This window comes from Microtus oregoni, unplaced genomic scaffold, assembly GCF_018167655.1.
Source record: "Microtus oregoni isolate MIOR12 unplaced genomic scaffold, Mior012 000007F_ref0000211, whole genome shotgun sequence".
Taxonomy (NCBI): Eukaryota; Metazoa; Chordata; class Mammalia; order Rodentia; family Cricetidae; genus Microtus; species Microtus oregoni.
The window spans coordinates 9,688,540-9,704,820 of NW_024543066.1; the positions used below are offsets into that span (position 1 = coordinate 9,688,540).

At 44.8% G+C, this 16,281-nt stretch overlaps 1 protein-coding gene across 1 annotated transcript in view; it reads left to right on the plus strand.

Annotated features, from left to right (window-relative positions):
- Positions 1-16,281, plus strand: part of Mypn (myopalladin) — a 77,437-nt gene that overhangs the window by 20,806 nt on the left and 40,350 nt on the right. The window contains exons 3-4 of the mRNA XM_041655745.1: positions 12,936-13,111; positions 14,938-14,989. Coding sequence (XP_041511679.1) covers positions 12,936-13,111; positions 14,938-14,989 — 228 coding nt within the window. The remainder of the gene's footprint in view (positions 1-12,935; positions 13,112-14,937; positions 14,990-16,281) is intronic.

The window sequence follows — 16,281 nt, forward strand, 5'->3', positions numbered from 1 at the left end:
AGATGCCAGCTTTGTGAGTCTTGGCGTGTATATATACAAACTGAGGATAACATTTCCTTCTTCAGATAATAGTGCAACCTCCTGAATATGCGGTAATAAGGCCTTAGAAGAGTCCCGTGGAAACCTAAAGTTCACATGGACCCTGACTGACAAGGAAACATCATATCCAAATCATAGAAAAGAGGCCTAGGTACTAGGATCTCTTCTGGGCATTCTGCAGACACAGAGGAGAGGACCCTGGCAGTCAGCATTATTAACCTGGGAATGACATTCAGAGTATCTGTGGGGGTCAGGGCTTCCCACTCTCTCTGCCTGGGCTGAGCACCAAGCACAGCCCTGAATACAGGAGCCAAAGCAGCGAGTGTGCTCTTGAGGGGCCGGGCAGTGGCCCAGATAGCTAACAATAGCCAGGAGGATTGAGGCACTTCTGGTACACAGTGTCTGCCTATCTCAAATCTCAACTGCCTCTCCCCAGCAATCACCAGAAACTATTGTCTCCTGTAATCAGAGCCGAGTCCTGGGCAGGCCAGGGTTTCAAACAGCTCAAGCGAATCAAGTTAGAGGCAGCACCCTGCCCTCCTACACACACACACTGGGGAGCAAACAGAAGAGTTCATTTTAGATGTAACCTAGCAGGGTCCAGGGACGGCTCATTTGGTGACTGATTGTTGCATAAATCTGAGGGCTTGACTTTGGCTTCTCAGCGTAACAACCTAGGCGTGGCAGTGCGTTGTGGTCCCAGGACTGGGAAGGTGGGACAAGGTGACCTTTGTCTTCTGTGCCTGTGGCACAGGGTGCTTGCCAGCCAGCCAGTCAGACCACCAAATCAAATCTGTGAGCTTCAGGCCAATGGGAAACCCTATCCTGAATAAATAAATAAATAAACATGTAGGTAATCCCAAAGTTACAGAGAAACCCTGACACGTAGGTAGAGAGTAACTGAGGAAGACTCTTAATATTTGACCTTTGTCCTCCACCTGTGCAAACATATAAGCACACGCGCGCACTCTCTCCTCAGCCTCCCTCACACAACATAGCAGACGAAATGAAGGAATAAATGACATTTTAAAACACGTAACACGGAGGCTGGGCGGTGGTGGTGCACGCCTTTAATCCCAGCACTTGGGAGGCGGAGGCAGACGGATCTCTGTGAGTTTGAGGTCAGCCTGGTCTACAAAGCAAGTTCCAGAACAGCCAGAGCTGTTACACAGAGAAACCCTGCCTCGAAAAACCAAAAACAAAAAAACATGTAACACAGAAAGATTTCAATACTCCAGACTGATAACAACTAAACCTGAAAATCTGTCTGTTCATCCAATAACAATTCAAGGCACTCACTGTATGTATCAGGAAAAGTTTCAGGGACATGGGAGGCCTTCAAGGAAAGGACTGAGATACTGCATTCAGTGAAGGAGAACAGCTAATAAGCGATAACTTTAAGAAAGAAGCAAATTGTGTAGTAATGTAGACATAAAGGCAATGGAAAGAAGGAAAGAAAGTTTCTAGAAAGAAGCAATTAAAGTTTTGGGCAAATGAGCCCTGACCAAAGTAACTTAGTCTTTAAAACATACGATTTTTCATAAAACATGAAATTCAGCTGGTAGAGTGTTTCCCTGGCAGTACCCAACAGTAGATAAACTCTAGAGGTGGAGGCAGGAGGGTCAGAAGCTCAAGGTCACCCTCAGCTCTGGAGGGAGTTAGAGGCCAATCTGAGATATAGAAACCCTGTCGCAATAAAAAATACTGGAACCAGCTGTGGTGAGGTTCATCGTAATCCCAGCATTTGGGGGGTGGGGAGAAGATGGAGAACTGAGAATTGCAAATCCAAGGTCATTCCAGGCTCTGAAATTACTTTTCTTGTTTTTATTCTCCTTTATGCTATGTAAATTTAGCTAAGTGGGAAGGGCTGGGCTCAGTGTCTTCGTAGGAGACACCTGCTTATTTGGGCTTCTCTTTAGTCACCCCACCTGGGAGAATTCGCTCAGAAGAATTCACACTTTTTTTTTTTTTGAGACAGTATTTCTCTGATTTCTCTGTGTAGCCCTGGATGTCCTGGAACTCACTATGTAGATCAGGCTTGCCTCGAACTCAGAGCTCAGAGCTGACTGTCTCTGCCCCTTGAGCACTGAGCACACACGCACCTGCAAAACTCACACATTTTAAATAACCTTAAAGCCTGGTCTATCCTCCCACAGACACAGCGCTTGCCAAGAGTGAAAGCCCTATAGCCAGTGGATAAGGGAGATTTAACTTGTAAATTTAGGAGTAAACAGTAAACATTAAAATCACCAAGTTAAGTCACAAAATCAAGCACAAGGCTGGGAAGACAGTTTAGTGAGCAAGGTGCTCGCCCTGCCAACATGAGAACCCGGGTTCGTCCTCTAGAACGTACATAAAAACGCCAGGTTTGGCGGGGCATCCTTGTAATCCCAGTGCTGAGACAGTGGGGAGACATGGTATCCCCAAGATTCACTGACCAGCTAGTCTGGCCTAACTGGTGAACTCCAGGCTGACGGGAAAGCCTGTCTTCCCATGAGTGAGACCCAAGGGCTTGTCCTCTGTCTTTCACACACCAGCATGCATGCACACTCATGCACTTAGACGGGTTTTTGTTTTGTTTTGTTTTTTCGAGACAGGATTTCTCTGTAGTTTTGAAATCTGTCCTGGAACTTGCTCTGTAGACCAGGCTAGCCTCAAACTCACAGAGATCTGTCTGTCTCTGCCTCCCAAGCGCTGGCCTTACAGGTGAGCATCACCACCACCCGGCTACACACATACAGTTTCAAAGGGAGAACATAAACTGTTTTAAGATAAACATAGCTTCTAGTCCTTGATAGCTCTTGTGGTTTTCACATCCCATTAAGGAAAGAGATGTTAAGCACATAAACCTCCAAATAAATATGTAATTATGGATCCTGTGTAGGTTCTAGGAAGGAAAAGGAGCAGGCTAACAAAATAATAGAAGGTGAGATGGGGACTTTGGAAGGACTGGGGAGAGGTTAAAAGAGGACTCTGAGCAATCACTCCTTAACAAGCGCTATTGCTGGTGAGTCAGAAGGGCACTCTCAAATTATACTTAGAACTTGTTAACGTGCTAAAATGGCACGTCACAACATTTACCCAAGCCATGCTTTAGCTGCAATGGTAATCTAGTAGATGGTACTCGGTAATCACAGGCGAGAGAGAGAGAGAGAGAGAGAGAGAGAGAGAGAGAGAGGGAGAGAGACTTCCTTCCATGGCTTGATAGCTGGCCAAATCAGCAGGCTGGCAGGTGACTCCATTATGTAGAGGGAGGTTTGGATCTGCCCTGTTTCCCCAACCCAGTGACTCATTTCTTCTGAGCCATGAATCACGCTGGGCCACCTCCTGCCATTCTGTGAGCGTCCTAAGGATTGGCCTTCTGGAAACCCGGAGTCAGTGAGAGCGTCTCTACGAAAGCATTCGCTGACGTAGATAACTCGGAATCTCTCCCGAGTCTCAGGGTGGTTGCGGAGGTTATCAGCCTTCCAGAAGGCAGCCTGAGCACTCTGGTTTCTGAGTGGATCTCAGTGTTCAAGTTGGACATAGAGGGACTGGCCTTTGGCCCTGGTGGAGGCCACCCTGGTTGAGTAAGGGTGACAAATACTTCTGACAAAGGGCTCAGGCATTTGAATCCACCCCTGTTAGCTCCCTCTGGCTACTGAATTAGACATGACTCCACTCTCCTTTGGTAAGGAGGAGAAATCTTACCTAAAGGATTGGACAATCCTATATTGTTTATATAAAGGAAGGCATTTATTTGTTTTAAAACAACTACTTATACTTGTTTTAGAAATTAAAAAAAACCCTCAAAACAAATTCAAATGCAGACACTAGAGAGATAGTTAAGCAGCTCAGAGCACTATAACTCTTCTAGAAGACCTGGGCTAAATTCCCAGCACTCACTTAGCAGCTCACAACTCTCTGTAACTCCCATTTCAGGGGATCCATCACCCTCCATGAGTACCAGGCACTCACATGGTACACAGGCATAAATGCAACCAAAACACCAATACACATAAAATTTAAACATGAATGTTGAAATACTGGTCGTCAGGCTGTGGTGGCAAACCCCTTGATGCCAACACTCCAGAGGCAGAGGCAGAGTTTGAGGTCAGCTTGTTTACAAATTGAGTTCCATGCTAACCGGAGTCATACAGTGACAAATTACCTCCAAAACAGATATGCAAATATTCTAGCACAGACTGATTTCAATTCTCCTTCCCCTTTCCTGTTTATTCCCCTCTAAGTTTCTCACAGGGTATTTAGTGCTTCTCAATTTGATTGTTCTTAGTTGCCCTTTATAATCTTAAAGATCACTGAAGTCCAAAAGAAGGGGTTTCATTGTCTCCTCCCCCTCCTTCCTCCTCTTTTCCTCCTCCCCTTCCCCTCCCCCTCCCTCTCCCCTTCCTGTGCAGGAATTGAGCTTGGGTTATCAAACATGCTAAACAAGCACTCTGTCACCGAGCTATGGTCTCCAGCCTGGAAATTTTGTTTGCATGAGTAATAATTACATCTCATGTTAGAAATTAAAACTACAGAATGTTTCAAATATTCATTTTAAAATAACAATAATAAATATGCCCCTCCAAATAATTTGATGAAGAATAACTGTCTTCCAGGCTAGTAGAGTGGCATGACTTCAGTTTGTGTTTGTATGCTACGTATGCATAGTTCATGTGTATGTGTGTGGAGTGTGCAGGTACACACGTGTGAGAGCATGCGTGTGGAGGCCAAAGGTTGACATTTGTTTTCCTCACTCGATTCTCCACCTTATTTTCTGAGACAGAATCTCTCACTGGACCTGAAGCTCACAGATTTAGCTAGGCTGGCTGGCTAGTGAGCTCCAGGGATTGACCTGTCTCTACTTCCCAGTACCAGGATTGTGGGCGCCGGTGATGGGGATCTAAACTCAGGTCCTCGTGTTTGCACAAGAGTCTTTAAAGCCAAGCCATCTTCCCAGCCCTGTTGCACATGTTTCACAACTGTCTTTGGTATCTAGCGTAAAGGAAGACTCTCGGCTGTAGTCACCGAATCGCCTACTGATAGGGAGCTGGAAGCAAGGGTTTCACAGACTTTTCAGGCAAAGGTTAGCAGCAGTGGGAAACCTGAACCCTACCAAAGAACTTTTGCACTCTATTGTGTTAAAACCCAGAAAACCCAGTGAGCCATTTTGAACTTCTCAGGGACAATATCTTCCATCTGTCCTTTGGAAAATAATACAGATCTCCAAAAAGTAACATATTTCACATCTGGTATTAAAAAGAGCAGAATTCACTTGTTAAATCATGATTTCATTAAAGATTAAAAAAAAAAACTTTAAGATAGTAAGAAAGCTAAACTCACTGTGGGAGACACAAAAGTTTTCTAATTTCTCCTGGAAGAAACATTTTTTTTGTAATCCATTAACAACAAATGCTGTTGTTTTACTTGAGATGACAAGCTTGCTTCCTTTCATTTGTGAGAAAGTGCCCACGGATGGTGGTGGCATACACCTTTAATCCCAGCACTCGGGAGACAGAGGCAGGTGGATCTCTGTGAGTTCAAGGCCAGCCTGGACTACAAGAGCTAGTTCTAGGACAGGCTCCAAAAGCTACAGAGAAACCCTGTCTCAAAAAACCAAAAAGAAAAAAAAGAAAATGCAAGTGGAATGCCCACATCTGAGTATCCATAACCTGTCTATCAGTCATCCTTCCAAGCTAAAATACCACTCCATGCATGAAACAGTTTAACCTTCAATTCAAGCACAGCACAAGGACCTTCTGACGTGCAGCAGAAATGCCCTAGACCACATCCCTGTCAACCACTCAGGATATTAAAAACATGGACTCAAGGTTAAGGCTTAATAAAAAGCTCCTGGATACAGTGGCACACACCTTTCGCTCCAGCACCTGGGAGGCAGAGGGTAACCTGGTCTACATAGTGAGTTCAAGGCCAGCCCAGGCTATATATAGTGAGACCCTGCCTCCAAAGAGGTGGTGGTGGGGAGAGCTGATAAAAAGCAATGATTTTTGTTGCTTTGTCAAAGTCTGTTCTTTGTGGGTATGGTGGGCCCAGCACCACAGTCGGCTCTGACATGCTCAATTCATGTGGCCTAAGCACTCTGAGCTCCCTTCACTTACTGTGGCTTTTGTCTCATCAGTGTAAACGTGGAAACAAAGGGCGAATGATCTCACTTTTGTTCTCACCGAAAGTGAGAGACGTTGGTTCAGCGATGTGCTTATGATGGCATTGCTCAGTGTGCAGAGTAAGCTGTTTTCTGCTGGCTTCCTTGTCTGTTGGCAGCTGCTTAGCATCCCTACTGTGAGCCAGCGCCCTTCTTTTTCTTTTAACGTTGCCTCGTCATAGTGTCACATTGTTATATCAGAAAGTATTTAGTGTTTATTTCCTTATTCCTGGGAAATTGTCCTTCACTCCAGCCTTATGGGGTAGAAGAGTTTTCCTTTGTTTACACAACACCCCACTGTTATCAGGGAATTGGCTCCAGCACCCTGTGGATACCAACATCTATGATGCTCAAGTCCCCTATATAAAACTGTGTATTTTATTTATTGGTTGCCTATGATGAATGTGTATTGTCCTAGACCTTTTTCTCTTTGAGGTCATGGTGTTTGGGGCTAAACTCAAGGTCTCATATGTGGTAGGCAGTCACCTGGCTACTGAGCTATGACCCCAGACCCTTCCCATGGACTTTAAATTGCATCTAGGTGACATGAGCAGGGAGGGTTACATCTTTAGGGTTGGGGGAACAGAAGCTAACTGAACAGATGTGGCGTGAAAGCAGGGGTGGGGAGGCATCTGTCAGGGAGAGGAAAGGGAGCTACAGAGAGAAATGGGGGTGCCATGGTGGAAGGAGAACATAGCAGGATAAAGTACGGTGTCACATTGTGTGTGAAGAGGTCCCAGTGAAACCCCTGACTCTGGTTGCTAACTTAAAAATAAATTTTTTAGGGCCAGGCAGTGGGTGGTGTTGCACAGCTTTAATACCAGCACTTGGGAGGCAGAGGCAGGAGGATATCTGTGAGTTCTAGGCCAGCCTGGTCTACAAGAGCTAGTTCCAAGACAGGCTTCAAAGCTACAGAGAAACCCTGTCTCAAAACCACCCCCAAAATAAACAAATAAATAAATAAACGAATGAATTTTAGCCACATAACCTTATTCCCAGCATTTTGGAGGCAGAGGCAGGCAGGTCTCTACGAGTTCTAGGCCAGCCTGGTCTACAGAGTGAGTTCCAAGACCTCCAAGACTGTTACAGAGAAAACCCTGTCTTGAAAACCCAAAATAAATAAACAAATAGAATTTAAAGCCTCGGTGTGGTGGCACATATCTTTAATTTGATACCTTGGGAAGCAGAGTCAGGTGGGTCTCTGAGTTCGAAGACATCCTAGTCTACACAGTACATTACAGGCTTGCTGGGAATACAGTGAGACCCTGTGTTAAAAAAAAAGAATTACAGGTGGTGGTGGTATACGCCTTTAATCCCAGCACTCGGGAAGCAGAGTCAGGTGGATCCCTATGAGTTCAAGGCCAGCCTGGTCTATAAAGTGAGTTCTAGGACAGCCAGGGCTGTTACACAGAGAAACTCCGTCTCAAAAACCCAAATAAATAAGCAAACAAATACATAAATAAGGTGTGTGTGTGTGTGTGTGTGTGTGTGTGTGTCCCCCAAGAGGGCTTAGCTAGAATAAGGGTTCTTGCTACAAAGCCTGAGGTTCAAATTTTATCCCCACATGATGGAAGAAAAGAACCAAGTCCTATAAGTTGTCCTCTGACCTCCACACAAAAATTTTGCACAGACAAAAATAAATACATGTAATAAAAAGGTAAATACATAAGGAAGAGAAGACCTAATATAATAAATGCCATACTAGTACTTGTTGTATATCTCTGGGAAAACCCTAACCCACAAAGTCTGTGCATCCCAAAGCAAATATGGTTCCCACCCCTGCGTTCCCGGCATCCTCGGTTCCACCTTCTTGTCCTTCACAAGTCGACTCTTCATTTTCTCCTAATTCACTGTTGACCCAGCTCTCAGTGGTGGTGATTTTGTCCCTTCCTTCTTGAATGTGAAATAAATTTGTCTCGATTCAGTCTGGGAAATTTCATGACAGCCTGGTCTATTCGGCTAAGCCCTTCCCTTCATTTCCCCTAGAGAAATCCCTCCTGAAGCCCCTGCTGTCTCTCACTCCCTTCTGGGTCAGCTGCTTGATCACCCTGCCGCGAGGGCTGGCTGCTCAGCTGAGGGGCAGTGACCTGGGGAGGAGACTCGTTTTCCACGTGTGTGACCTTTCCCCGTTTTACACCCCACCTCCTCTCCCCTGTTGTCAGCAATCTCCTGTCTGCAGGGCCCAGGTTTCTGGGGTTTGGCTGTATCGACATGTCTTTCACAGACATTCCCAAGGAAGTGCTTGGTTTGCAACTCTGGACTGGCCTGCTCCTGTAGGTGCTGTCTATCCTCCACGGCACCGGAAGGCTGCTGTCTGCTCCCCTGTTCCTTCTCATTCTTTTATATATTTTTTTGTGTGTGTAGCTTTGTGCCTTTAAAAACTCTTTTATCCTGTGACCTCAGCATTCAGGAGGATGGGGAACTCAAGGTCATCCTTGTCCACGCATCAAGTTTTGAAACCGGCCTTGGCTACAAGAGACTCTGTTCCAACACTCCCGAACTGGAAAAAAAAATCCTTTTTGTTTCATTTTATGGGTGATACACGACAAATGTGCTCAATGTGCAGTATTTAATTGAAAGCCCAGTATTTCTACCTCTTTCAGGTTCGTTCACAGCCACTCCCTATAGTCAGGGTTAGTTCTGGGAGCTTCAGGAACCTGTCTGGGCTGCTGCTTAGAGACAGGCAGGGAATCTGCCGAGACCAACAAATACAAACCATTAACTAGGAAGGTTTCCCATCATCTGGTGGCTCAAGAAGTCTATCAACACTTAATTTAATTTCCAACAATTAATTAATTAATTTTCCGAGTACCTACCATGCACCAGGGCGCTGCTGGAGTGATGGGATCATGGTGGTAAATCGGACCGATGAAGTCCGTTTGTGGACTTTAATGTGTGGAGGGAGGACAAACAGTGGCAGTGTTTATAAAATCTCAAATGGTAGGGAATGCTGGGAGGATGACAAATGAAGGTACTATGGTTTGGATATAAAAGTCCCCCATGGTCTTATGTATTGAACAGTCATCCAGCTCCCCATGCTGAAAGTTAGAAACTTTCAGAAGTAGGTCCAGTTGGAGGGAGTAGGTTGTTTTGGGGGGTGAGGGGTTAGAAGGTGACACCTGATGCTAACTCCTGGCCTTGCTCTCTCTGCTTCCTGTCTGCCATGAAGTGAAAGGCCTCTTCTGACTCATGTTCCTGCTGCCAGAATGTTCAGCCCAAGTGCATGGGTTCAAGTAACCAAGGACTAAGCCTCCTGAAACTGTGAGCCAAGATAAACCCTTCCTCCTTTATGCTGTTATCTAACATATTCTGGTCACAGCTACACAAAGTGACGAATGCCTGGGTTAGCAGGATGCAGTGAGTAAAGAGGCCACACTGGGAAAGGGTCTGGGAAGCCTCTCCCAGAAGGTGACATTGGTGCAGTCCTCTTACTTAGCGAGACTTATTTTTGTGAAGATCTGGGGCAAATATTAGGGATCACAAAAGTCCCACAGTGGAACCGGTTGTGGGAGTACATATCTGTAATCCCAGCACTCGGGAGGCTGAGGTAGGACCAAAAGCCTAAAGTCAGCCTGGGCTACAGAACAAGTTTTAGGCCAACCTGGGGTACCTAGTAAGATCTTATCTCTGGGGCTTACAGGAAGATGACTCAGCTGGTAAAGGCACCTGCCACCAAACCTGACATCCTGAGTTTATTTGTTTGTTTCATGTACCAATCCCAGTTCACGACCTGATCTTAATCCCCTGGAACCTACCTAGTGTCAGAGAGAACTGACTCCCGCAAGTTGTCCTCTGGCTGCCACACACATGCTGTGGCAGAAATGCTCCCCCATGTAATAATGTTTACTAATATAATAAGAGCTCCTTATCAGTTAAAAAATAAACAAAAAGAATCCATGGTAGAGAAGGGCTCAGTGCCAATGCCTGATGCTGAGGGGTAAGATGAGAGAGAGAAAGAGAGAGAGAGAGAGAGAGAGAGAGAGAGAGCAGACAGAGCTGCACTGACCTCTGCAGAGGCAGAGCTCTCCTTGTGGAGGCAGAATTCTACGAGTTTACAATCCAGTGAAATTAGCGAGACAAACAGAATTTCAAAACAGAGACCCAGAGAAGATCTTATATCACCAAAACTGTGACATAAGATAGCTCGTTTCTTAAAGGTGCAGTTAGAAACAGGCTGACCATTGGGATAAGTGTAGCCGCGTGTGGGAGGTGATATCTGAGCCGAATGGCGATGGGTGAGTTATATTTATAGGTGCAGAAAAAACAGAGGAAGAGGGTAAGAACCTGGATGGAGGTTTGGATACGGGGTGACCGTGACGAGTTTATGCAGGAGCGGAGGACAGTTTGGCTGTGAAAAGTAGGTAAACAGATGTGATTTCTAGAGTGAGCCTCTGAATCCTGCTTTGTCAAGTGGTGGGAGGGAGGGGTTAAGCTACTTGGGGGTTAAACATGTCTTAGAATCCCGTCTACACTGACACCCGGTGCTTCTTCTCATCCTCATTTTGGAGCTGCTGCGTAGTGTTGTGTGGCTGCATCTTGGAGGACAACGACCTGATGACGGACAGTTAGCTTGTTTCCGATCGCTTGCTAATCTCAACAAGTAGCCTGTGTGTTTATCATTTTGTATGACATCAAGTCTCTCTGTACATTGATTCCAATAAGATGGTTCCAAGAATAAAATGTATCTGTAATTTTAGCATCACTTCCGGAGTCCTTTGGTAAGAATGATACTGTCTTTCATTGTCACTAATATATATGAGAGGGATCGATAGAGTTTCCTAAAACTGTTAAGTGAGAAATTCTGTTTCTGTTTAATTTCAATGTTCATTTTTCTTGTCATGAATTTTAAGTATTTTTTCTTTTTTTAAAAGATACATTTTTTTTTAAGCCTGGCGGTGGTGGCACATGCCTTTCATCCCAGCACTCGGGGAGGCAGAGGCAGGAGGATATCTGTGAGTTCAAGGCCAACCTGGTTTCCAGGACAGGCTTCAAAGCTACAGAGAAACCCTGTCTCGAAAAAAAAAAAAGATACATGTTTTTTAAAATTATGTGTATGTGTCTGTGCATGTGAATGCAGGTGCTTGTGGAGGCCAGAAGAGGGCGTTGGGTCCCCTGGGGCTGGGGTATTTACATACAGTTATGAGCCACTTGATATGGATGCTGGGATCGAACCCACAGTCCATTCATTGTAAGAGCAACATGCACTCTTAATCACTGGACCATCTCTCTACCCCCTAAATAGTCCATATCTTATTTTGTATAATTTTTTGCCCCCCCCCAACAAAAAAAACCCATATGCTATATGTAGTAAAAGGTTCTAACTTGAACTAGACGGTGGTGGCACACACCCTTAATCCCAGCACTCGGGAGACAGAGACAGGTAGATCTCTGTGGGTTCGAGGCCAGCCTGGTCTACAAAAGCTAATTCCAGGACAGACACCAAAGGTAAAGAAACCCTGTCTTGAACCCCTCCCCCCCAGCAAAGAAAGGTTCTAACTTTAAGTATATAGAATTAAAATAAGAGGTCAGTCAAGCGTGTGGCCCATACTTTTAACCCAGCACTCAGGAGGCAGAGGCGGATAGATCTCTGAGTTTGAGCCCAGCCTGGTCTTAGTGAGTTCCAGGACAGCCAGGGCTATACAGAGAAACTGTCTCAAACAAACAAACAAACAAACCTTGCATCATTCATAGAAACATTTAGCTTGGGCTATTGGCTATGGCTAGGCCAGCCCTGGGAGAAGTATTGATAAAAGGAGTTAATTTTCTTGTAATGTCAGACACAGCAACAATGCATCTGACATCGCAAACACTTAGTACCTTTTTGGTGCTCTCTAGAGAAGATGAGGTAACCTCTGGTGTATGCTACAAAAATGTGGGAATAAATTAACATCTGCATCATGGTCCTAGCTTTGTGATTGATAGCGTCTGGTTTGTCAACATCTCTCAGTTGTATAATTCTTTTTTTTTAAAAAAAAAAAAGATGTGTATATGCCAGGTGGTGGTGGTGCACGTCTTTAATCCCAGCACTTGGGAGGCAGGGATAGGCGGATCTTTGTGAGTTCGAGTCCAGCCTGGTCTACTGAGTGAATTCCAGGACAGGCTTCAAAACTGCAGAAAAACCCTGTCTCAGAAAACCAAAACCAAAAAAAAAAAAAAAAAAAAAAAAACCATACCAATGTGTATGTGTGGTTGTGTGCAGGAGTGCAGTGCCTGTGGAGGATAGAAAGCATCAGATCCCCTGGAGTTCGGGATCCCCAGGGGCTGTGAGCTCCCTGACCTGAACACTTGGAACTAAACTCAGCTACTCTGCCAAGGCAGTAGGAACTCAACCTCTGAGCTAGCTCACCAGCGTAATTTCCAATAGGAGTCCCTTTTTGATTTATGCAGTAAATTATCAGTGTGTAACTTCTCACTGTTGCAACCAAATAATACCAAGACAAAGGATTGTTTAATATTCTTGACTCAAAGCTTGTCTGTTTCCCGCTCAGAAAATATCTGGATCCATCTTTGCTATTGAGTCTTTGATGTTATTTAGTTTTGTTTGTTTGGTTTGGTGTGTGGCATTTGTCCTTGTTTTGAGGCAGGGTCTGCCAGCTGCTGAGTAGCCTAGGATGGCCTTGAACTTGTGATTCTGCTACCTGTGTCCCCCCCCACACACACACACCAGGATTGGGATTACAGGTAAATTCCACCATGCCTGGCGACTTTCCTCTTCTGCTTGTGTCGGATGGCCATGTTCTCCTCCTTGCAGGTGGTATTGTGAAGGCAAGGAGCTCGAAAATTGCCCAGACATCCACATCGTGCAGGCCGGAAACCTGCACTCGCTGACCATCGCCGAAGCCTTTGAGGAGGACACAGGACGATACTCATGCTTTGCTTCCAACATCTACGGCACAGACTCAACTTCTGCTGAGATTTACATAGAAGGTATGGCTACACGCTTCTGAGGCCTGACATGCGCTATCAAAGTATAAGTATGTGTAGTTAGATACGCATCTGATGAGGGTCTATTCTGTCCATCTAGACACTGGGGATAATAGACACGAATCAAGTAGACAAAGGTCTTTAGATGGATGATATGTTGATTTGCATTATAATGGGAGAAACTGCAGATGAATGAGATAAATGATGGTAAGAAACAGCATCACAAAAGAAATAGGAAATAGTGTGTGTGTGTGTTGTAAGTTTTGATTGGATCACCTAATGTCACTAACCAGGTGGCATTTGAAGGGAGGCCTGGAGGGAGTGGTGGTCATAGGAAAGTCAAGGGAACTCCACTTCAGGCAGAGAAATCAGCAAATGCAGCAGCCCAGAGGTGAGAGATCCCCAGTCCAAAGGTAGAGATGAGCCAGTGTGTTGGGCCAGCGAGATGTTCATACTAAATATAAAAGCCTGGAACCTGAGTTTGATCGCTGGTATCCGTGGTGGTGGAAGGACAGAACCAATTCCCAAATTGTCGCTTGACCTCCATGCCTGCCTACAGACACACACACACACATAATAGTAAGAATAATAAACAAAAACAGCTTACAATAAAATGGGAAGCGTTGAGCTTGTGTGGCCAGAGTAGAGCAAGCAAGGACAAAGCAATAGGAAATGAAGCCTGAAGTTCAAGATGAGGGGGAGGTAGAGGGAGGAAGGTGAGCCGATTCTAAGTCTTCATCAGTCAGAGTAACAAAGAAAACTCTGCAAGGTTCTAAGCAGAGACACAGCGTGGTCTGACTTACCCTCACTGCTGGTTAAGGATATACACTCTGGAGAGTCAGGGATAGAAGTCTGGCGATCACTTGAATCATTTGGGGTGGCGTTTGCAACAGTACCAAGCATGAAAGCATGAATAATTTCTGAGGAGAAATCAATTCATAGTTCTCGGCTATCTGTTAAGCTTTCGCTCCTATTTGCTTCGTCCTCTGAGTTTTAGGTGGAGGATCTTTCTCTAGTACTTTTTCTTGCCTATACAATGGCTTAGGTAAGCCTTGCCTCCAGCGCTTACATATCGAGTGATCATGGACTAAACAAACACTCATTTGCCAAGAAGACTGCAAGGTCCAAATGGTCTCATTCCTCCCTATCTCTGATCATTTCCACAGAACCAAGCACATAGTGAACATTCGGCAGACATTTAGTGAAGAAATACCTTCATAGAAATGTGTCCCATGTTTTTAACCTCAAGTCTTTGGAGTACAATAAACACCTCCAGGTTTAACTCTATTGTATATGCCTGGAATTTCCGATCCGGAGAAATAAATCTAGGACCTGGTAGGAGAACTGAGATTGGATCGCTATTGGCTTGCTTTTCCATTCTGGCATCTGGGCATCGAACACTCCCACTCCCAAGATGGAGGATGACTTGTTAATATTAGGGCAGGACGGAAGAGCACCCACCTACACTTGCAGTGTTTGGAATCCAGAATAATCCCCCCTTTCACCCACTCTGTGCGGGTTTGTGAGCACCGGGGAATGCCTGCAAAAACTGTCCTGTTAGTCCAAAGTTCTTGGCAGGTGTTTTACACCCTGGAATTTAGAACGTGGCCCTGTGTGTTTGAATTGTACCACTCACTGGGCGCATGTCCTTAATCGACTCCTTTCGATTCTTAGGGTTTACTTCCTCCTATGACAGATTAGATGTTTGCGCGAGGAGCCACTGGGTTCCTTCCTGAGCCTAAGATTCCTTTTCAGAGCTTCAAATGCCTAGGAATTTGTGTACTAGATTATCATCTTTAAAATGCCATCTTTTGTTTTCATTTCTCTAGGAGTTTCTTCCTCTGACTCAGAAGGGGACCCTAACAAAGAAGAGATGAATCGGTAATTCTATAGCCTGAATATCCTCAGGCCCCCAGGAGAACCCCTAATTAATGTCTAGAACTTGAAGGAGGTGGTTCCACGCTCGGTCCTAACATCATGAAAAACCATATATATGTCCATACACATGGGCAGATTTGGGGAAGACTCGATTTGTTTTTGCTTAAATCCTGCCCAGCAGATTAATTTGAATCTTCCTGATACTTAAAAAAATGAAATATTATCATGGTTTTTGTCTACAGGATTAAAAACTATAACCCAATAACTTTTAAAATACATTTAAAAATAGTACTTATAAAGCTAGGTATGGTGGAGGAACACACCTGTAATTGCAACACTTGGAAGGCTGAGACAGGAGGATTGCCATGAGTTTCAGACAATATAAATGTCTTGGCAAATCATAGCTCTTTTGCTAAACAGTGGTACTGAGTAAAGTTTTATCTGTGTAATTATTACAACCTTGATGTACCCTTTCTATAGCCCAGGCACTGTGTTAGATCCAGTGGGCATGGAGAAAAATCACAGGCTTGCTGCCTGTTTGAGATTTAAGGTCTAGTGGAGGGACATGTTCAGGAAGTATGGCAAGAAATGGGCAAGGGTAATGAGATGCTGTGGGATATGGCCATGGGTAGGCTGTGCAGGACTTGGATGAATACCTCATTGGTCAAGCAAGAAAGGCTTCACAGAGCTGTGGGATTACCCTACCTTCCCCACAGAGGGGAAGCTCTGGAAAGGGAGAAATCACATCTTAGTCCTCAAATGTTCTGTGCATCTACCCCTGCAGTAACTCGCTGTCTGCTCTTGTAGACGTGTGAACATTATAAAGATTTATTTCTCTTTCCCCCTTTACCCCTCTCTACCACCATCCTCAAGACCTTTGCCCCATTTCTCCTCCTTGGGTCTGTGTGCTATCACTTCCTTAAAGGCCCTTCCTTCTGCCTCTCTTTTATAGACTTGGAAGTGCTTCCAATTATTCTCAAACAGATCATTCTGGTCTCATCATGCTCCTGGCTTAGAAAACATTGTCTGAGGACAGGTGATGGTGGTACATGCCTTTAATCCCAGCACTCGAGAGGCAGACGCAGGTGGATCTCCGTGAGTTTAAGGCCAGCCTGGCCTACAGAGCGAGTTTCAGGACAGCCAAGGGCACATAGAGAAACCTGTCTCAAACAAAACAAAATAAAAAACAAGCTGAAACAAACAAACAAAAACTAAAAAAGATTGTCTGTAGAAAATTAAAATCAAACATGAAATAAATAACATTTTTTTTTAAATCTTCACGTGTCCTCCCTACA